The sequence below is a fragment of the Stomoxys calcitrans genome, chromosome 4, assembly GCF_963082655.1.
Source record: "Stomoxys calcitrans chromosome 4, idStoCalc2.1, whole genome shotgun sequence".
Lineage (NCBI taxonomy): Eukaryota > Metazoa > Arthropoda > Insecta > Diptera > Muscidae > Stomoxys > Stomoxys calcitrans.
This window is the reverse complement of record NC_081555.1, coordinates 21,212,639-21,234,317: the sequence shown is the minus strand read 5'-3', so window position 1 is coordinate 21,234,317 and position 21,679 is coordinate 21,212,639. Positions and strand designations below refer to the sequence as shown.

The 21,679-nt window shown below is 38.4% G+C and overlaps 3 protein-coding genes across 3 annotated transcripts in view; 1 reads left to right on the top strand and 2 right to left on the bottom strand.

Annotated features, from left to right (window-relative positions):
• The window catches only part of LOC106085054 (protein hairless), a 135,369-nt gene that overhangs the window by 11,266 nt on the left and 102,424 nt on the right, over positions 1-21,679 (top strand). The window contains exon 2 of the mRNA XM_013249083.2: positions 14,176-14,400. The gene's annotated coding sequence lies outside the window, so the exon portion shown is untranslated. The remainder of the gene's footprint in view (positions 1-14,175; positions 14,401-21,679) is intronic.
• LOC106085044 (uncharacterized) lies at positions 3,616-8,746 on the bottom strand. The gene is made up of 3 exons (XM_013249059.2): positions 8,660-8,746; positions 6,802-7,400; positions 3,616-6,735 (listed from the first exon to the last, which is right to left on the bottom strand). The coding sequence occupies exons 2-3, from the start codon at positions 7,395-7,397 to the stop codon at positions 3,657-3,659; spliced, it is 3,675 nt and encodes a 1,224-aa protein (XP_013104513.2). The 5' UTR covers positions 7,398-7,400; positions 8,660-8,746; the 3' UTR covers positions 3,616-3,656.
• On the bottom strand, positions 13,608-19,476 carry LOC131996880 (uncharacterized). Its single transcript, XM_059367060.1, has 3 exons — positions 18,103-19,476; positions 17,861-18,001; positions 13,608-15,048 (listed from the first exon to the last, which is right to left on the bottom strand). The coding sequence occupies exons 1-3, from the start codon at positions 18,135-18,137 to the stop codon at positions 13,608-13,610; spliced, it is 1,617 nt and encodes a 538-aa protein (XP_059223043.1). The 5' UTR covers positions 18,138-19,476.

Below are 21,679 nucleotides of genomic sequence, written 5' to 3'. Positions count from 1 at the left end.
AATCCTTTCTATCGATTTTACTTCTTGGGCCCCTAAAGGACGCAATTCTTATACGACTTGGTTGAAATTTTGCATCCGATTTGAATGAAATTTTGAACAATAACTTCTACTATAAGCTTCAACATCCACGCCAAATAGGGTCTGAATTGTTCCATATTGTTGTTGGAGGTAGCAATCCACGTCAAGCTCCTGTGTGAGCAAAGTCGTTCCGCTCCAAAAGACCAATCGCCGCGGGAACAATGTGGCCATTGGTTATTTCAAGGCGGCATAAACTCGCTTTGTCATATCGAGCATCATAGCCACTCAGTATTTGTGCAAGAGCCGGTGCCGCCCGCCCTCTCACTGAGACTCTCCGCTCGATATCGCTGATTGTCCGCGACTGCCGTTGCAGCTACTCCGTATGGAGCATTCCACTATCCGCAATCTGAGGACGCCCGGTAGCTCGCAGCTAAGCTTCTCGTGACAGCAATGATCACCACACAGATCAGAACTCAATGTTCTAGCCTGTGTGGTGCTCACAGCTTTCCCGTGCCGGGTGAATCCATGACTAGAGATGGGTTTCTACCGGGTAAATACCCAAGGCTCGGGTATTTGAACCCAAATAAATAGCATTTTTGGGTATTTTTAATTTTTCAAGTTTTTTTGCCTGTTAGGGCGAGATCATTAAATTTTAAAATTTTTTTGTATGTTTCTCTTTCGAGACGAAGTCCAGCTAATAAGCAGGGTTTTCGAGCTTGGTTAATGTGGCAATTGTATCATAGATGCGTTTTCGCTATTAATACGATTCAAATACAACATACCAACGCACGGCCCTTGAAGCCATCACACTTAATATGGTTGAAAAGTCTTCTAACCAAAGACGAAACGCGTCCCATAGTGGTTGGTGTGTGTTGCTATCTTCGGCTTTCCTTTTCCATTTGCATCTCCGATCATTCAGCTCGTCTCGAAAGAGAAACAAATAAACAAATTTTTGGATATTTATAAATATTCAGATATTTTGGTAATGAAATCATTTTCTCTGTATATAAACCTGACTATCTGATGTCATAAAATCGGAACTTAGTTATATATGACCTATATAAAGAGCGATCTCCAGATTTAATGTCTTGAGGCAATAAATTTTCCATCCGATTTCGATGAAATTTAGCACACTGAATTCTGGTACACCCCTACCCATTTCTGTGAAGTGTGGTTCAGATCGGACCATATGTAGATATAGCTGCCCTATAGACCGATCTCTCGATATAGGGTATTGGGCCTATAAAAGGAGCATTTTTGTTGTTGTTGTAGCAGTGTGTTATACACTGAGGCGGTAGCCCTTGCCGATGAAGAACTCCAGCAGGTCAATCCGGTACGTACAACTGGCTGTCATGGGATTTTTCATCCAATTTTGATTAAAATTGACACAGCGAATTTTGATAGACCATAACGGCTGACATTTTGAACAATGACTTCTACTATGAGCTTCAACGTCCACGCCAAATAGTGTTTAAATCGGTCCATAACCTGATATTGCTGCCATATAGACCGATCACCCGATTTTACTACTCGAGCCCCTAGGGGGCTCAATTCTTTTCCGATTTGGCTGAAATTTTGACCAATTATTTCAGCCAAATCTGCATTTTCTGCCTGATCTGCATTAGTTCATAACCTGATATAGCTTCCATATAGATCGATCTCCCGATTTTATTCTCGAGCCCCTGAAGGGCCCAATTCTTATCCGATTTGGCTGATATTTTGACCAATGAATTCTACTACGACCTTCTACCTCCGTGGGAAATATGATCTGAATCGGTCCAACGCCTGATTTAGCTTCTATATAGACCGATCACCCGATTTTATTACTCGAGGCCCTAGGGGGCTCAATTCTTTTTCGATTTGGCTGAAATTTTGACCAATGACTTCTACTACGACCTTCGTGGGAAATATGATCTGCATTGGTTCATAACCTGAAAAAGCTCCCATATAGATCGATCTCCCGATTTTACTTCTCGAGCCCCTGAAGGGCCCAATTCTTATCCGATTTGGCTGATATTTTGGACCAATGAATTCTACTACGACCTTCTACCTCCGTGGGAAATATGATCTGAATCGGTCCAACGCCTGATATAGCTCCCATATAGACCGATCACCCGATTTTACTACTCGAGCCCCTAGGGGGCTCAATTCTTTTCCGATTTGGTTCATAACCTGATATAGCTCCCATATAGATCGATCTCCTGATTTTACTTCTCGAGCCCCTGAAGGGCCCAATTCTTACCCGATTTGGCTGATATTTTGATCAATGAATTCTACTACGACCTTCTACCTCCGTGGGAAATATGATCTGAATCGGTGCAACACTTGATATAACTCCCAAATAGACCGATCTTACTTTTCGAGCCCCTTGAGGGAGCAATTATTATCCGATTTGCTTGACATTTTGCGCAAGGGCTTCCATTATCAAGTTTAACATCCATGCCATGTAGGGTCGAATCGGTCCATGTTGTTGTTGGCTGAAATTTTCCACAATGACTTCTACGACAACCTCTTACAAACGTGGCAAATATGGTCTGATTCTTTCCATAACCTGATGCTATTTCCATATAAAGCGATTTCCAGATTTTGCTTTTCAAGCCTCAAGAGGACAATATTCTTATCCAATTTTGATAAAATTTTGCGCAATGACATCCACGCCAAATATGGTTTGAATCGGTCCATAACTTGATATAGCTCCCATATAGACCGATCTCCTGATTGCAACTCTTGAGCCCCTAGAGGGCGCAGTTCTTATCCGATTTAGCTGAAATTTTGCACAATGACATTTACAATGAGCTGCAACATCCATGCCAAATATAGCTGACATATAAACCGACCGCTTAGAGGGCCTAATTCTTAATCGATTTGGCTGAAATTTTGACCAATGAGTTCTACTACGTTTTCCCACAAAAGTAGAATAGAGAATATATAGTCTGAATCGTTCCATAACGTGGTATAGTTCCCATATGTATCGATCTCCAGATATTACTTCTCAAGACTCTAGATTTAAATGAAATTTTAAGCAATGACTTCAACTATGTCCTCCCACAAACGTTTCAAATATGGACCCATCTCTCGATTTTACTTCTCGAGCCCCTAGAGAGTCCAATTCTTATCCGATTTGGCTGAAATTTTGAGCAATGACTTTTACTATGCTCTCCTACAAACGTGTCAAATATGATCTTAATCGGTCATTAATCTGATATAGTTTCCCTATAGACCCATCTCCCGATTTTACTTCTCTATCCGCTATAGGGTCCAATTTTTATCCGGTTTGGCTGAAATTTTGAGCTATGTCTTCTACTATGACCTACTACAAACGGGGGCAATATATGGTTTGAATCAGTCCATATCCTGATATAGCTCCGGATTTTACGTCTCGAGACCTTAGAGGCCCAATTCTTATTCGATTGGCTGAAGTTTTGAGTAATGACTTCTACTAATACACCCATTATATTTCTTTATTTTTTTCTGTCTATAAAGAGAAAGTAAACAAAGAACTTAACAAATGCGATCTATGGTGCAGGGTATACACGAGTCGGCCCGATCGAACTTACGGCATTTTTACTTGTTAGTAATAAGACAGACATTTTACGCTTATTCGTAATTTTATGATTTTTTATTTTTCTATGTATTAATTACAACTTTTTTTTATAAAAGTCATCATTTTGTCTTATGGAATTTAGAAATAAGACATTACTCAAGTTCCTAGGCATGCAACTACTCTCATAATCATTTAAAATACCCTTTGCCAATGGCAATAAACTAGCCTCACCCTTAACGCTAGCCGGTATGGTTAATATTTTAAGGGCTAACTGTGATAGGAGGGGAAATCTGTAGGTATTTGCTTGCCACCATGCCATAACATCGAATTGCTCTTGTATTGGCACATTTTCGGCTATATAAGAGTTAAGCTGCTCTTGGGCATTGCTGCCATTGGGTGGGCTGCTCACACCTCCATCTGCTGTTGAGTGTTTAAGTAGATTGGGAAAAAAGAAATTAATGTCATCTGTATTCATCAGGCTCTGTTGAGAAGGCTCGTCGGTGACATTGTCCTTTGAAATTGGTTCTTCTACTTTAAGATTTTGTTTTATGTTTAGCATTTGCTGAAGACAAAATTCCTTTATAATACCCAAATCCCCAGCTTGTTCATGATTTGCTGGGGGATATAGAAAATAGGCAGTCTTATGCCATATGGTGATATTGGGTAACCATAATTTCTCCAAGTTCTGGCTAATATTTGCTTTAAAGGTCACCATTTCGAGGCAATCTTTGGCTGAGGGTTTGCACAAAACTTGCAGGCGATTTAGTGAAGGTATAACAAAGCACAGTGAAGGTAAATGAGACTCCTGTAGCTTTTTGTAGATAAATTCAAATTTTTGACAAAGCTCTACCAAGTTTTCCAGAGTATAAATGATTGCGGAAGATAGAATTGGGGGTGAAGAATTTTCATTTAAATATGTCTTGATGATTGACCAATTATGGGTTAGGGTCCTAAACAAGCTGTAAGGAGTTTTTGGAGGAATTTTCAAAAATTCCAATTCTATGCTATTTTCACAAAGCTTTAGTATGGTTTGTATGGCTTCCTTTATTTCATTTAGTTTACAGCTCATAACAATGGCTGCATCCAAGACCTGTGTTAGTAGGGAACTGAAACAGATGAGCAGGGTAGATTCTTCCGCCAAGGCTTTTTGAATTTGTTCATCTTTCTGGTGGACAAACACCTTAATTGCCAAGTCAAACTCCTTAAGCAAGCTTTCCAGCTGGCTGCGTATAGTTTTTGCATTAATTTCCGAAAACTCCAAAGATTTGGCCCCCAAGGTTAAGCTTTGCAAACGATATTCTTTACAGTAATGCAAAGTTGGTATCAGAAACTTCCTTTGGCCTATACCATCGCTTAGCCAGTCAATAGTTATGCAACCCATATCACCTGTTAGCTGCTTAATTTTCAACTTGGCTAGGGTCATTTGAGCCTCAGCCATTTGTTGTAGATTTTGTGTTAGCTCTTTTTTGGGGGGCATAAGATCTTGCACATCCACATTTTCTCCATATTTGGCACCAAGTTGCAGACAAAAACGAATGACTTGATGAAAGCCAGCACTTTCTGTGGCATCCAGACCCAAGCTGTCATTATACAACAGCATATTTGAAAAAAGTTTAAAGGCCTGAGTTTTATCTTCGCTATTAACTTTTTTCAAAGTCTTGGTAAAACAAGCATGACGACTTAAATTGGAATATTTTCTTTCCAAATTTCTCAAAAGTTTATGGCATATGCGACAATATACCCAAGGCTCAGTGCTGGAGCCATCTTCAGTCTCTATTAAGGCAAAAATTTGCCATATACCCTCTGCATTAGATGTTGGATGCTTATCCTTAAGGCGATATAAACCAGTTTCAATGTTTTGTTGTAGTATATGCTGCTTGTTATCAAACTCAAGATCTTTGTCCAGCAAAATTCTAGAATTATCTTCTAAAGGGCTGTTAGTAGTTACATCAATTAATAAATTTCCAGGGGTCATATTCAGCTTAGTTTCAGGTTTTAAAACATATTCGCTTTTAACTGTGGCTTCATTGCCTAAGCTGTTATGAGGTGGTTGATTTTCCTCCAGCTCTCCAATTTCCTTTTTAACTTGAACCTCAGAACTATCATCAAGTTCTTCGATGACAAAAAAGGGATGGTAGGCAGCAGCTTCATTTGTAAGGGTTGGAGTATGTTCCATTGCAGCTTCATTTAAAACGGTTGGAGGGGTCTCTACCGAAAAATCATGTTTAAAGTTGTCTTGGATAACAACTTTTGGAGCTTCCACACATGTTGTGGGCAACGCAGTAGATGGCTCTTCGATGTCAAAGTTATTATGTGTACATGCCAACGAAGTAGTTGGCTCCTCCTCATCCACAAACTCCATTTCCTGTTTTATATTCACTGCCATGTCTTGTTCGTAGCTCATCATGGGTCGGGCTTCCTCAATTTCTATCTCGTCTTTTATAGGAATTTCTGATTCATCACAAGTAACCTCTCTAGAATTTCCCGTCTCTTGCGATACCTCATCTTGATCAAACATTTTTTTGTAGCAAGCATGTTCTTTCAAATCCATATCATCTGTGCCTCCCTCGTATTTCAATACCTTGAAGCACTGACGACAACACACCATGGCATTTAGGGTGGAACCATCCTCTTTGGATATAAAACCATAAACCTTCCACAAAGGACTGTTGGATATACGATTGGCATTGATTTTATAAGTGCCAGATTTGATATGATATCCAACTCCTTTTTGCAAGACTTTCATGCCAAAATCAAATTTACTTTTCTTGGGCGGCTTAGCTTTTACTTCTGTGGGGAATGGTGCAAAACCAAATTGTTCACCAAATGGCCAGGGAGTCATTGTGAGCACACCTTCAGGAATGCCCTTGCTGTTCTCCTCCCTGGGCTCTTTGCCCTCCCTGTAGCCTCCTTCGTCATAGCATTTGTGGCGTCTTAAATTGGTGGTGCACTTGCCGCGAAAGGCCATTACCAAGGAACAAGCTGTACAATAGACATAGTCCTTAACTAGGGTCTTTTCATCTTTGGCTATGAGGGCATATAGCTTCCATACATTGCTTTTGGCATGTTGTTTTTGCATTAATTTATAAACACCATTTTTCAGTTTTTCCTTTATATCCCTTTGCACCTCTTTTTCTCGTTGAATATCTGACTTTTCGCAGGTTCTAATAATACTACAAACAAACCACAAAGTCTTTATGAAGAGAATACACATATAATTTAAAAAAAAAAAAACTTACCATTTTTCCCCTGCGTTACCCTGACACTCATGCTCCCTCAGATTATCCTCACATTTGTCATTATACTTCAAGACCTTCAAACACTGACGACAGCATACCACATGCTTCAGCTTGCTGCCACTGACCCCATTCATGGCAATGAAGGCAAATTTTGTCCATATGGCATCTTGAGAATTTCTATTGGACTCCAAGGTGTAGACACCATTCTTCAGACTCTTAAAGATGGTTGTTTGAAAAAGTTCCAAATCGAAACCCTCTTCAAATGCTGGCTGATCTTCGCTTGGTGGATTCGGTTTGAATCGTAGCATTGCAGTATCTTCCTGCAACATTTCATGTTTTCTCTTCGTGAAGCAGGTGTGACGCATTAAGCTGGAGGTATTATTGCCATGACATCGAAGGATATGCTGACAATGCTGGCAAAACACGGTATTGTTGATAATATCTCCATGTTCATTGGCAACTTTACGAAAAACATTCCACACCGGACTTCTGTAGTTGTCCCGCTGCACTTCGACTAATGTGTAGGTGCCGGCTTTAATTTTTCTTTCCATTTCATCGCGTCTATCCAAATTACTTTGGGTACTTGGGGCGGACATAATCTTTTTTGGAGGTTTGGAAAAGCAAAAGGAAAAATATTTAAACTTTTTGATAAAAATTCAAAATTTGCAAAAGGAATCAGCAGATGAGAAGAGAGGAGGACTAAGAATACGAACGAGATCCATAAGAGCACAGTGTGCATCAGTAGAACGAAAAAACTTAAAAGGGAACCGACACACAATACACAAACTAAGGTTTCAAGCAGACCAGAGAGGAGATCTCATAGACGAGAGCTTGATGCAGTCAACCACTTCCGGCTTCTACGGTAGTCCAGAATGAAGAGATGGCCGAATAGGAATCAAGGCACGAAAAGAAGTGTTAATCCATAATCTTAGGTCTTCTCCTCGCAATATCCACAAGACCCTGGCAACCCTGCCATATAAGTACCTTCTCGATCATCGTGCGTAAAGAACAGGAGTCTAGAACCCTATGCCAAGCCAAGCATTCATAGATAAGAATTGGCCGAACCATAAAATTCAGGACACCGTCCCCGACAAAAGTCCCCAACTCATTCCTATCAAGTTGCGATATTTCTGATGACTTCTGCTATGTCCTTTTTTATCCCGGAAGTTTTAAAATGCGTGTTTTAAAAATCGAAAAATCTAAATATTTTAAAAATTTTCTGAATCGTTTTTCTTATTAATGTTTGAATTATATTGATTTATTCCACCTCAAAAACTCACTAACAGAGAAGCCTTTGATCAGGGGCCGAATTAACGCATACGTGATCGAGTGCGCTTTCGAATCGAATGAAATTTCGTCTCGTATTTAATGGATGTTATACCCCTTTTATAAACATTTTAATGTCAATTTTTTTTTATATATTATCGACATAGACATTTGCGTTCCTAAATTTCAAAAATTCTCTTTCAATAAAGAAATTCATAATTCACAATAGAGATATTTCGAAAGATTTTCCTCGTTCACGTATGCGGTAATTCGGCCACAGTACTGCCACAATTGCCTACAATGTTGAACGATTAATCTTCAAATATGACTGGCTGTTGGTAATCACAACAATACCCACCTCTCACACCGCAAAAGAAACTCATTTCCACATTCCAGAATATATACAGCGGCAATACGGTGAACTTTTGCAAAACCCTTGTCTACTTTACTCTAAAAACCAACAACAATTTGAATTTTTAGATGATAAAGGCTAGCAGTGTGTTGTAATTTCTTTGCCATTTTATTTATTCTCTCCTATACTTTGCGTCCCGCTCACGAATGTATTTAACTATCTACAACCATACATACTTACGGTTTCAGTTTAACAGGTTAATGCACACACAACAAGCCAGCTTTGCCGCTTTCAATGTACCAATGCTCAATGTTTCACTTTTACAACAATACTAATCTGAGTATTGTAAGGGAACTTTGAGTACACCTTTTGTCTTGGCTGGGAAATATTTTCTCCCTAGAGAAAACCCAAATGCACGGGAGGCCACATATACACTCAACTAAAAGCGTACCGGTATATTGGTCTCTCTTTCATAGTTTCTCTCATATTTTGATTTTGTTTTCTTTCATTATAATGATGTTGTGGTATGTGTTTGTATGCATTTATTATAAGCAAGGCAAACAATGAGGCTATTTTAGCGTTTTTAAACCATTTTTATCCATGCCTAAACACGGTTAGAAAAGAATAAAAATAATACATAGATAAAAATTAACTTTTTGGAGAAAACTATAACAATATTTCTTTCATTTTTAAAATTTACTTTTATAGCAATTTCGACAAAAGTTTTATTTATATAAGCAATAAGTTTTGTAATTTTTTTTCAAAAGTTTTTTTTATTAGAACGTTTTCAAGATTTATTTTAACTTTTTTGAAATTAGTTTTATAACAGTTTTAACAAAAATGTTATTTCTTTATTTATTAAGTTTTGTTAAATATTTTTCTCGCAACTTTAGTCCTTTTTTTGGAATTTTATAGAATTTTTTATAGAAACTTTCATAAAATTTTTAGTGCCTCCGACGTAGTATAACGAGCTAGAGAAAGAAGAAAAAAACTGCCCATTCGCATCTGTAGATGATTCATCAGACATCAGGTTCTGGGAAGCTGTGCGTGATCGAGAAGGTACAGTGTACAGTAGCGGAGTGGGAACTCTTCTGTTATTGGTGTTGTAGTAGCCACATTTTCATCTTGTTTTCCTATCGCCGCGGGAGTAAGAGATAGCCGTTGGCTATATAAAAGTCCCAATAACTCGCCTTGTCCTATCGAACATCATAGAAACTCTGTATTTAAGCAAGTGCCGGTGCTGCCAGCCCTCTAACTGAGACTCACCGATCTATATCGCTGATTGTCGGCGACTGCAGGTGCAGCTACTCCATGTGGAGCATTCCACTTTTCGCAACCTGTGGACGCCTAGTAGCTCCCAGCTAAGCATCTCATGATAGCGATAAAAACCAAACAGATGGGAGCTCAAAGCCATCCCTATGTTCTATGGAGAGTGAGGGGTGAGGAATTTTGCACCAGGGCAACACTTCTTCGTTGGGGGTCGCACTGAGTTTTCAAAAAAGAGGGCTCTGGGAGGGAAGTATCCCTGCTTTCACTAGAATTTCTTTATAAACCAATGTGGGTGCGGCGATTCTTGGTCATCTTATTCTTAGTCATAGGAAGGAGTATCAGGTTTTGCTGGGCCCCAAGGCTTTGAGGGGCATTGAGGCAACTGAAAAGCTGTCCAGAAATTGATTGCTGTTGGGTGCTAACCATGCTTATTGATGCACGAACCCTCCCCTTTGCGTGCTGGCAAGACACAGAAGTAGCCGGATTTCTGCAAGGTTTGGCGGTGATGACGAGGAATTTGAGGCGGTCCTACACATATTGTGTCACAGCATTAAATACCTTTTTCCATGCCTGCATGCCCTCTATGCACATAGACTTCTCGTCATTCTGGACTAATGTAGAAACCTGAAGTTGCTCACTAGATGAATCTCTCATTGAAGAAAGGTCCTTTCTGGTCAGATTGATTCCTTTCGTTTTTGGCTTGTATGTTTGGTACCCTTCCCTTATTTTTTCGTTACTATAGTGGATCTCTTATACTTATACACTTATACGCTTATACACTTATATTATACTTATACACTTATACTTATACACTTATACTTATCCACTTATACTTATACACTAATAATTATACATTTATACTTTTACACTTATACACTTATACTTATACACTTATACTTATCCACTTATACTTATACATTTATACTTTTACTTATACACCCATACTTATACACTTATATTTATACACGTATATTATACTTATACATTTATATTATACTTATACATTTATACTTGTACACTTATTCTTATACACTTATACTTATACACTTATTCTTATACACTTATACTTATACACTTACACTTATCCACTTATACTTATACACTTATTCTTATACACTTATACTCATATTCTTATAAACTTATACTTATACACTTATATTGGGTTGCCCAAATTTTTTCACAGCTTGTGACTCTGTAATTGCATTCTTTCTTCTGTCAGTTATCAGCTATTACTTTTAGCTTGCTTTAGAAAAAAGTGTAAGAAAAGGTATATTTGATTAAAGTTCATTCTAAGTTCTATTAAAAATGCATTTACTTTCTTTTAAAAAATCCGCAATTACTTTTTGGGCAACCCAATACTTATACATTTATATTTATACACTTATACTTATACACTTATACTTATACACTTATACTTATACACTTATATTTATACACTTATACTTATACACTTATACTTATGCACTTATACTTATACACTTATACTTATACACTTATACTTATACACTTATACTTATACACTTATATTTATACACTTATACTTATACACTTATACTTATACACTTATACTTTTACAATTATACTTATACTTACACGTAAAATGCAAGGATTATAGAAAATCTTAAGCCAACATTTTATAAAAATCCCAGAGTTTAACAAATATATCCACTGACTGAACATGAGTTTATTGTTTTTAACTACTTTTTCATACTTCATTTATTTTGTTTATTAACCAGCTATGTAATATTTTTTCTGTTCCATAGTGTTTATATTTTTGTTTATTTAAATAACTTTAAATTTATTAAAAAAATATTTTACATATTTAAATAAATTTTTTACATCTATTTTCCCTATTCATAGCTTTACACACATTCCTCTAAGGACTTTAATAACAAAACGTTTGCCATATTTTTACTGCTCACACAGTGTCGTTGTTCATTCATAAGATTTTTTCTCATGGCCAAACATCTCTCCCAGCCGCCGGTGCTTGCAGGTATGCTAAGAATTTTTATAGCTAATTGTGATAGTAGAGGATATTTTGAAGAGTTAGTATGCCACCAGTGTAAGACGTCAAAGGATCTATCAATAGCCACTATTTCTTGGCTATACTCTGCCAGTTCTTCTTGGCCAATTGGGGCTTTGGTTTGATTGGAGGAATGTTTGGCCGCCAAATTGGGGAAAAAGAAACTTAAATCATCCATATTCTCATCTCCATCGTCTTCCATACCACAAAATTCTGGAATTTTTTCCTTTTTAGGCTGTACTTCTATTGTGCTATTTAAATCGGGCTTCAGATTGTCTATTTGTTGCAGACAAAACTCTTTAATTTCTTCCAAATCTGCCTGTGATTGTTCCCGATTGGTGGGTGGATACAGAAAATATGCAGTTTTATGCCATATGCTGAAGTTGCTTATGAAAATGTCCTCAATGTATTGGAAAAGATTTTGTTTAAGTCCTTTAATGGCTGAATCATCATTGCTGGAGAGTTTTTCACAAAGCATTCTTAAACGTAATATGGAGGGCACAACAAAACACAAAGAGGGTTGGCTTTTTTGTTGCAGCTTTTTGAATACCATTTCAAATTTTTGACAAAATTGCAAAAATTTCTCCAGATCCTCAGTTAGCAGATGGTGTAAGTTAGCTTCCAGTAGTAAGTTTTTGATAAGAGGCCAATTTAGGCTTATTGTCATGATTTTTCGGTATATCGAAGTACAGCGAGTGGGGAAAGAGATTGGAGGCTGAGAATTTTGATATTCTTTTAGAAGTTTCAAATGTTTTCTGATTTCTTTACATTTGCCGAGGATTGCACCAAGTTCAGGGGTGTTGATAAAGGCTTTGTCTACAACCTGGGCCAGCAAAGAGCTGGCACAGGGAATTACTGGGTAATCTTTAAGTTGGATTTGGGGCATGCTAAGGTTGTCGTAAACTATTATAAGGTTCTTTAGGTTCTCCTCCCAGACAAAGCCTGTTAATAACTTCTCTAATTCGCTTTGTAGAGTTTTTGCTTCAGAGGGTTGTGGCGAATTCAGGCACAACAAGCCCAACATTACATCATTTAGTTGAAATTTCTTAACAAAATGCAAGCAAACACTGACGCTATAGTTTTGTCCATTCCCTTTAGGCCATACATCCAAAGAAATGCTTTGAAAGCCATTATTGTCTTTGATTTCCCTTTTCATTTGCTCTTGTTTTTCTTGGGAAATTTGCTGTAGTAACTTGGAAATTTCCAAGGGATTGGGCATTAAATCTTCTATATCCAAATATTCGCCATATTTAGCACCCAAATTCATAAAATGTTGGGCAAGTTTATGAAAACTCAAATCATCTATCAAGGACACGGGATTACAGCTATCCAATATCCAATTGGCATATAACTCTAGCTCTGGCTCTGGCTGAGGATTTGTTTTTCTAGCCAAAAATGCCTTATAGCAAGCATATTGTTGAAGATGGCAGTTATTTTGTGTTTGGCTTTCCAACAAATTTTCACATTGGCCACAGTAAAGCCATGAATCCAAAGGAGTGCCATCTTCTTTTTGTATCTTAGCGTATATTTGCCACATCCAACTGGGATCATTCTCTTGGTACACTAATTTATAGCTATGAGATTTGATTTTGTTTTCAATTACTTGACGCTGCATAGCTTTCAAATTTTGCCTTGTAGGATTAGTGATTTCTTGTTTTATCTCAATATAAGAGTCAGTCTCAAAAAATTCTTGTTCTTCTTCACAATGACCATCACTATCCGCAGAGCTGCATTCATTTCGAACCTCGAAGTGGTCATCATCATTAACTTCTCCAAACATATCAGGATGTTCTATGGATAATTGTAAGCAACATTTATGCTTTTTCAGCTGCTCCTTATGGTCTTGATTTGGATATTCCAGCAACATTTTACACTGAGTGAAGCACACAAAATCCTTTAGCACATGCCATCTTCTTTTTGTATCTTAGCGTATATTTGCCACATCCAACTGGGATCATTCTCTTGGTACACTAATTTATAGCTATGAGATTTGATTTTGTTTTCAATTACTTGACGCTGCATAGCTTTCAAATTTTGCCTTGTAGGATTAGTGATTTCTTGTTTTATCTCAATATAAGAGTCAGTCTCAAAAAATTCTTGTTCTTCTTCACAATGACCATCACTATCCGCAGAGCTGCATTCATTTCGAACCTCGAAGTGGTCATCATCATTAACTTCTCCAAACATATCAGGATGTTCTATGGATAATTGTAAGCAACATTTATGCTTTTTCAGCTGCTCCTTATGGTCTTGATTTGGATATTCCAGCAACATTTTACACTGAGTGCAGCACACAAAATCCTTTAGCACATCACCATATAGGGTGGCTATGGATTTCACCAAAGATTGCAAGGGTTTTTCAAATTCCTGATTATTTTGCAATTCATATAAGCCTGTATTGAGTTTTTCTGTTATATCCCTCTTGATTTCCTTGAGTTTTAATACCATTTCTTTTTTCTTCCAGTTGTGAAAATCCTGCAATTCTGGGCAACATGATGTGAGTGATTGAAAACATTTGTGTTCCCTAACCTGCAGCTCAGTGAGATCTTCAAATAGAAAAACTTTAAAACATTGACGACAAGCCACAAATCCTTTTATGGCTTGTCCATCTCCATTACACAGCCAACCAAGTTTGGACCACAGCGACTGCGATGAAGAGGGTTTCGTCTCCAACTCGTAGACCCCGGTGGTAAGTTTTAATTCCAAGTTATTAATTTCCATATGAATATCGTTTGGCAATTTCCATGATTTCTTATAAATCAAATAACACGAATGTTTCTTGAGTTCTTGCCAAAATTGATCAGTGTGCAGCTGGAATACTTTGTAACATTTTTCACAGCATATATAGCCTTCTAGGGGTAAATTTCCCGGTTGTGTTGTTATCATGCGAAATATGGATAGTATGGGATTTTTGCTAGTATTCTGGAGCTTTACCTTGTAAATGCCTTGATTCAGTTTGGTTTCTATTTCAAGTATTCTGAGATCTTCTGCAGCATTATGTCCAACTTTACCCTCCTTTAGTATAGATTGCTGGGCCAGAGCCTTCTCCTTAGCTGTCTTTTGTTGTGCTTCTAAACGTTCTGCCAATTCCGCATAGCAGCTATGCTTCTTTAGATTGCTAATAGAAAAGTATTTAAGAATTTTATTGCATCGTGTGCAACAGACAAAGGCATTTTTAATGGGCATATCATCATGGGCATGGGTGATAATGGCAAATATTCTCCACACTGCACAAGACCGCGTGTTATCCATTTTTAATTTATAGACGCCCTTATTTATATTCGTTCTTATTTCAGTCTTGGTTTTGGCATATTTGCGACGTGTGCCTAAAATGTTGCTGCAAAAAAAAAAATGAAAATTAATAAAAAAGCTAAGTTGCGCACAATCGAACTTGGATTATGTTAAAAATTTACAAAAATTAGCTTGGACAGACGAATCTGGTGTGAACCATTAAGTGGAGCTTATGTGTTAATACCCAACACCATAGCCATTGCGTTTGTTACATCATAATTGTTATCCGATTGAATTGAAATAGTGTTCTGTTACGACTTCTTAAACTTGTGCCATTTTACGGTTCAAATCTGTCTATAACCTGACACAGCTCCCATATAAACCCATCTCCCGATTTGACTTCTTAAGAATCAACAAGGTGCAATTGTTATCCGATTGTGCGGAATTCTTGCACAAAGTGTTCTGTTACCACTTTCCACATTTGTGCAAAGTATGGTTCAAATCAGTCTACTTCCTCATATAGCTCCCCTATACACCGATCATCTGACTTCTTAAGACCCACCATGCCGCAATGGTTATCCGATTGGGCTGAAATTTGGTACATAGTGATCTGTTGCGACTTCCTACGGTTGTGCCAAGCATGGTTCAAATCGGTCTATAACCTGATATAGCTCCCATATAAACCGATTTCCCGACTGGACTTCTTAAGACCCAACAATTGTTATCCGATTGGCCTGAAATTTTCACTTAGTGTCCTATTACGTCTTGCAACAACTGTTTCAAGTATGGTACAAATCAGAATCAATACTTGTGTAAAGTAGGTTTCAAATCGGCATATAACCCGATACAGCTCCCAGGTAAACCGGTATCCCGATTTTACTTTTTGATAAACCAAAAAGCCTCAATTGTTATCCGTTTTGTATGCACGTAGTGTTCTGTTATGACTTTCAACCAATGTGCCAAGTATGATTCAAATCTGTCCATAACCTGCCTTGTACGGCTCCTAGAAGCTTAAATTTTCGTTTGCAAGAAATTTGATACGTAGAGTAAAATTAAGCCCTTCAACTACATTTATTTTGTTGTTGTTGTTGTTGTAGCAGTTTGTTGTGTTCTATCTTTCGTCTGATTGATTCTGTTGAGTGTCAAGATCCAGGAACTCTGCGACTAACATGGGATGCGTCTACAGGGATCTGGGTCTGAGTCGAGTGGGTCTTGCTGGGCAGTTAAACAGGTGACGTGTATCGTGTGGTCCCTGCCTACAATCGGGACATCTATCTTGCACGTCGTCAACAATCCTTGCGCTATAGGAGTTGAGGCGGCTGCATCTGCCGAAACGTAATTGAGTCAGAACTACTTTGGTTTGCCGGGAGAAGTCAATTTCTTCAGGTTCAATGGCAGGCGGTCGCTCTCCAAGGACTACATTCACCCGGTAGCTATTTGCCGCATCTTCTACCGTGTCTGCATGAATGTTGTCTAGACCTGTTTGATTTGCCGCTTAATCTAGAGGTTCTCTCTTGTAGCGCTGAACCTGATGCTCTAGATCATGTAGATATACCTTAAGGCTCACACAAGATGGATGGTCTCTGTGATAACAGCCCAAAAGGTATTACTTAGACAGCATGTAGTTATGTCTTCAGACTGGTAGGAAAGTCTTTGTCTCCAGATGGAGGTGGTCCACAAATTTATTTTGTGTAATTTTTTAGCAGAATCTATAGTCGTGGTTTCCCAAGTTTCGCCCGGCCGAAATTAGCACGTTTTATTTATTTAGTTTCATCGCGCAAGAATATCCTGCAATTCGTAATAGGTAGTAATTTTTCGGAAAAATTTTCAAGTCACTCACGGATAGGTACGATGGAGCCAAAGAGGATTTAAAAAATTTAGTCTCAAGCGAACAGTTGCTAACAGCCGGCCAGGTTTGACGGTATTAAGATGACAGATTTTTGTTTGCATTCTCTTTTTGTTATCTTCTTTCTCTCTATTCTCTGCTCATGTACGTACATGTAAGCATACAAGCACACACATTTCTTTGTGTGTGTTGGCAAAAGCCGGACAAGTTTGACGATATTAAGATGACAGATTTTTGTTTGCTTTCTCTTTTTGTTATCTTCTTTCTCTCTATTCTCTGCTCATGTACGCACATGTAACCATACAAGCACACAAATTTCTTTGTGTGTGTTGGCAAAACGTCGATCAGCTTGATGAAAACATAACGGATTGCAGCATATGATTTGCGATTGGTTTGCGTCTGTTTCCAGTGGAGTGGCATATCTAGAGCCCGTGAGTAAGCTTAGAATGAACTCCAACAGCTGCGGTGGTGGAAGCAGGCCGTATCATGTTGCCTGCCACTGAGACCTCAACTGGTGAAGAGGCTGCGCCAGGCTCCACAGGCCGGCAAACGAGCGGACTGCAGGGGCTTTTGACACATAAACTTGGTTCGAGCCTTGAGGACAAGACCGAACCTATTTTATCTTCGCATGGCGATAACTTGCCTAGGTCATCAGCTTTTCTCTGGCAAATCTATAAGCTATTTAAGGGCTTTTTATAATAAAGGGCGCATTGCTCAGAGTCGGACACGGCACAGCAGTCAGTTTAAAGGCTTCTGTCACCTGTCCTTAGCGACATTGTTGGTCGAAATGGATGGTTCAACGCTGGATGGTTCAACGGTAGGAACTAGAATGCTTCGCCCTTCGCCTGTTCCTGTGACATCACAATGCACGAAAACATCAAATTGATTCTGATGGTAGACTGTCACTTAATCCTAACCCTGCATAGACAGACGGACTTGACAAAAATTACCTACAATATTATATTCGAATCTAAGCATTCAGCGACATGGGAGCGGAAATGCTAACCTCTGCGCCTTGTTCCCTTGTACCGTATACTAAGGTGGCGACTATAAAAAAAAATCAAAATCTTACCCTTTACTTTTCCTTGTTTCATCCATTTCAACTGATTTTTTCCTTAACTTCTTAACAGTCATTGATTTTTTAACGGCTGGAGTAGGTGAGCCATCATTCCCTTCCTCAGGGTATTCACTAGATTTGTTCTCTGTACTCATACTGCTTAATAAAAAGAAAAAATTTTAAAAATAAAATTATAAAACAAAACGAAAAAAAAAGAAAAAAAAGGCGTTAAGTTCGGCCCGACTTTGGATACCCACCACTTCTGGTATATAAATAAAACATATTTCGTCATAATCCGGTGAAAAATGCATAATTAATGCCCCCATAGCAGCTTTATCGAATTATGGTCCGATTTGGGCCGAATTCTACACGGAAATTGAGTGCTCTAATATCGAAATACTTTAAATCGAAATCAAAATCTGAGCCGATCAGGGCCAAATTAAAGAAGGATGTCGAAGGCCCCAATACAACTCAATGTCCCAAATTTCGGCGAAATCGAACAATAAATGCGTTTTTTATGGGGCCAAAACCTTAAATCGAGAGATCGGTCTATATGGCAGCTATATGCAAATCTAGACCGATCTGGGTCACATGGCAGAAAATTGACGAAGAGCCTAACGCAACTCACAGTCCCAAATTTCGCGAAATCCTACAATAAATGCGTCTTTTATGGGCCAATAGCCTTAAATCGAGCGATCGGTTTATATGGCAGCCATATCCAAATTTGTACCGATCTATGCCATATGGCAGAAAGATGTCGAGGGGCCTAACTTAACTCACTGGCCTAAATTTCAGCGAAATCGTACAATAAATGAGCCTTTTATGAGCCCAATACCTTAAATCGAGAGATCGATCTATATGGCAGCTATATCCAAATCTGGAGCGATCTGGGCCAAATTGAAAAAGGATGTCGAAGGGCCTAACGCAACTCACTGCCCCAAATTTTGGCTAAATCGGATAATAAATGCGCCTTTTATGGGCCCAAAACCTTAAATCGAAAGATCGGCATGTATGGCAGCTATATCCGAATATGGACCGATCAAGGCCAATTGATGAATGATGTCGAAGGGCCTATCACAACTCACTATCCCAAATTTCAGCAAAATCGGATGATAAATGTGGCTCTTATGGGCCTAAAACCCTGAATCGGCGGATCGGTCTATATGAGGGCTATATCAAAATATAGCCCCATATATGCGCGTAGTATGTAGCTCCAGCTTTTGAGCTCCAATATTTGCGTCCACAAGTTGCAAATAGTGGAATCCTGCTTATGTACTAGCTGCAACTGCAGTCGCGTACAATCAGCGATATCGAATGGAGAGTCTCGGTGAGAAAACGAGCGGCATCAGCTCCTGCTTAAATACTGCGTGCTAATGATATTCGATATGACAAGGCGAGCTATTGGCCCCTTTAAATAACCAATGGCCGCCATGTTTGCGCAGCTATCGGAACGAGCTTGCTTACCTATATGGGCTTGACGACGAACAATATTTGCACGTGCAAACAAGAACAACTGAGCGTTGTTGTAGGATATTCGCCAGGATGCTGTCATCAATGCGACTTTATTATAACATTATAACGCCCGCCCATCTTAGACCAGAACCATTCTTGTCCAATTGCGATTCAAATGGTGTAGCAAACTTAAATCGTTTCGTTTGAGTTTAGACGTTACTTTCACTGAATTAGCTCTACATGCAAAATAGACAATCACATAGTTATATGCCCATCGAAAAGAGCTGATCCAAATGCAGATTCACTGTGAACCGCTTCAATTAAAGTATCCAGATTTCTGGTCCTACTTCTAAGGATCATAGTCGAAGCGTCCACAGGTTGCGGGCTAGCTGCAATTGCAGTCGCAGACAATCAGCGGTATCGTGCGAAGAGTCTCAGTGAGAAGTCGGGTGGCACCAGGCTTTGCATAAATACTGAGTGCCTAAGATGCCCGATATGACAAAGCGAGCTATTGGCGCCTTTAAATAATCAATGGCCATTACGTTTCCGCGGCGCGGCGATTGGTCCTTTGGACGGGAACGAGCTTGCTAACCTATGGAAGCTAAATGAGGATTGCCAACTCCACATATTGACATCTGGCTACAACTTTTTTCAGCTTGATAAGAAAAAGAAAATTTCATTACATTTTTTTCATTGGCTTTTAAATAGAAAAACAATTGCTAGCAAATACAGCTCTTCCACTTTTATTTTTTATGATAACAATACGCGACACAATTTATCAAAACAAATGCTGGTGGCTAAACATATGATGGCAGGGTTGCCAAAAATCGATTTTGTGAGAATGTTTACAATTGCTGTCATGGCTGAATTATTAAGGGTAGTCACACGCGAACCGCTGTTATCAGCCGGCCAGGAGCCGAATTATCGCAAACGTAACGAGTAACATCTAGACAAATTTATACAAAACCCCGTTTACACTGCTCTTTAAATCCGGATTTAATGACTCGATCATCTGTTTTCCCTTTATAAAATCAGCTGAAGAGAGCCTTAAATCCGGATTTAATAAGCAGTGTAAATAGAGTTCAACATAAAATCATGATTAAATTAAGATTGGCTCAACAACAACAACAAAATCAATGAGACTGTCAATCAGCTGTTTGTGCTGCTTAGGCACTGTGCCAATTGATATAAAATTTATAGAGTTGGTAAAAATACAACGTATAAATGTGGTGGCCACCGTAGCACAGAGACTAGTAAGTCTGCTTATGACGCTGAACGCCTGGGTTCAAAACCTGGTGAGAACGTCAGAAAATTTTTTCAACGGTGGTTATCTCCTCCTAATATTGACGACATTTGTGTGGTACTATGCCATGCAGAAACTTCTCCCCAAAGAGGTGTCACACTGCGTCATGCCTTTTGGACTCGCCTATAAAAAGAAGGTCATTTGATTCAAAAACTTGAATCTGCATTGCATTTGCATAAATGGGGTGGCCGGTATCATGGCTCAATAATAAGAATATATTTACAATGATCTTTAATAATTGTTTTCCCTTTATAAAATCAGCTGAAATGAGCCATACATCCGGACTTAATAAGCAGTAGAAGGTATTATACAAGTAAAAAATTGCCTGGGAAATAAGAACAACATTTTACTCTTTCTTAATTTATTTGAATTAACTGCTTGTCATAAAAAAAACTGTTCCAAACTGCAAATGGCTGCTGGGAAAACACATCCCCAATCCAATAATAATGATTGCTGTGTTTTATTTTAGTACTAGATACACAAGCCGTGAAGGACATAATAAAACCCAAAAATTATATCCAGTGTAATTCTGTTTGTTTGAGATCAGATGGTAACACCGATTGGCAACGTGTCAAAATCATACAAAGGAAAATGTACTGGGCTTAAGACTGCACTGTATATTTATTCAGAACATCGTTGTACTGGATAGGTGTCATTTGCATAAAATTTTTAAGCACTGCACTACATAGTACGAAAATAAACCAGGGCTTATATTATGTCCAGGATTCACTTAACAAGGTAAAGCCAAGCGATCAGCCGACGAAAGAATTTTTTGAATTTTCGTCATTAAGCAAAATATATTCATTTACAGGTAGTGGCAGTTGGCCAACAACAAAATATTGAGTGCACTATCTGTCAAAATCAATGATTAGTACAGCTCTAATTTAGTGTATGTTTATTGTGATGATGAACATTCACAATAGGCAGATTTTGACAATCTTAATGATGTTCATGGGGCCTATCCACTATATGTTTTCGCAAGTAATACAACCTTATATTAGTGAATCGTGATAAGAATGTATACACGTTTACATTTACGCTGATCACTAAAACGTATTCTAATGACTTCATCATATTTC

What these genes read in the sequence shown, in the direction of transcription:
- LOC106085044 (XM_013249059.2), bottom strand. Translation starts at nt 7,397, where the DNA reads ATGTCCGCCCCAAGTACCCAAAGTAATTTGGATAGACGCGATGAAATG. An exon ending in GGTAACGCAGGGGAAAAATG is followed by an intron (nt 6,736 to 6,801) that starts GTAAGTTTTTTT and finishes GTTTGTTTGTAG; the next exon opens with TATTATTAGAACCTGCGAAA.
- LOC131996880 (XM_059367060.1), bottom strand. Translation starts at nt 18,137, where the DNA reads ATGACGAAATATGTTTTATTTATATACCAGAAGTG. An exon ending in TTATTTATATACCAGAAGTG is followed by an intron (nt 18,002 to 18,102) that starts GTGGGTATCCAA and finishes TTTATTAAGCAG; the next exon opens with TATGAGTACAGAGAACAAAT. An exon ending in GAAACAAGGAAAAGTAAAGG is followed by an intron (nt 15,049 to 17,860) that starts GTAAGATTTTGA and finishes TTTTTTTTGCAG; the next exon opens with CAACATTTTAGGCACACGTC.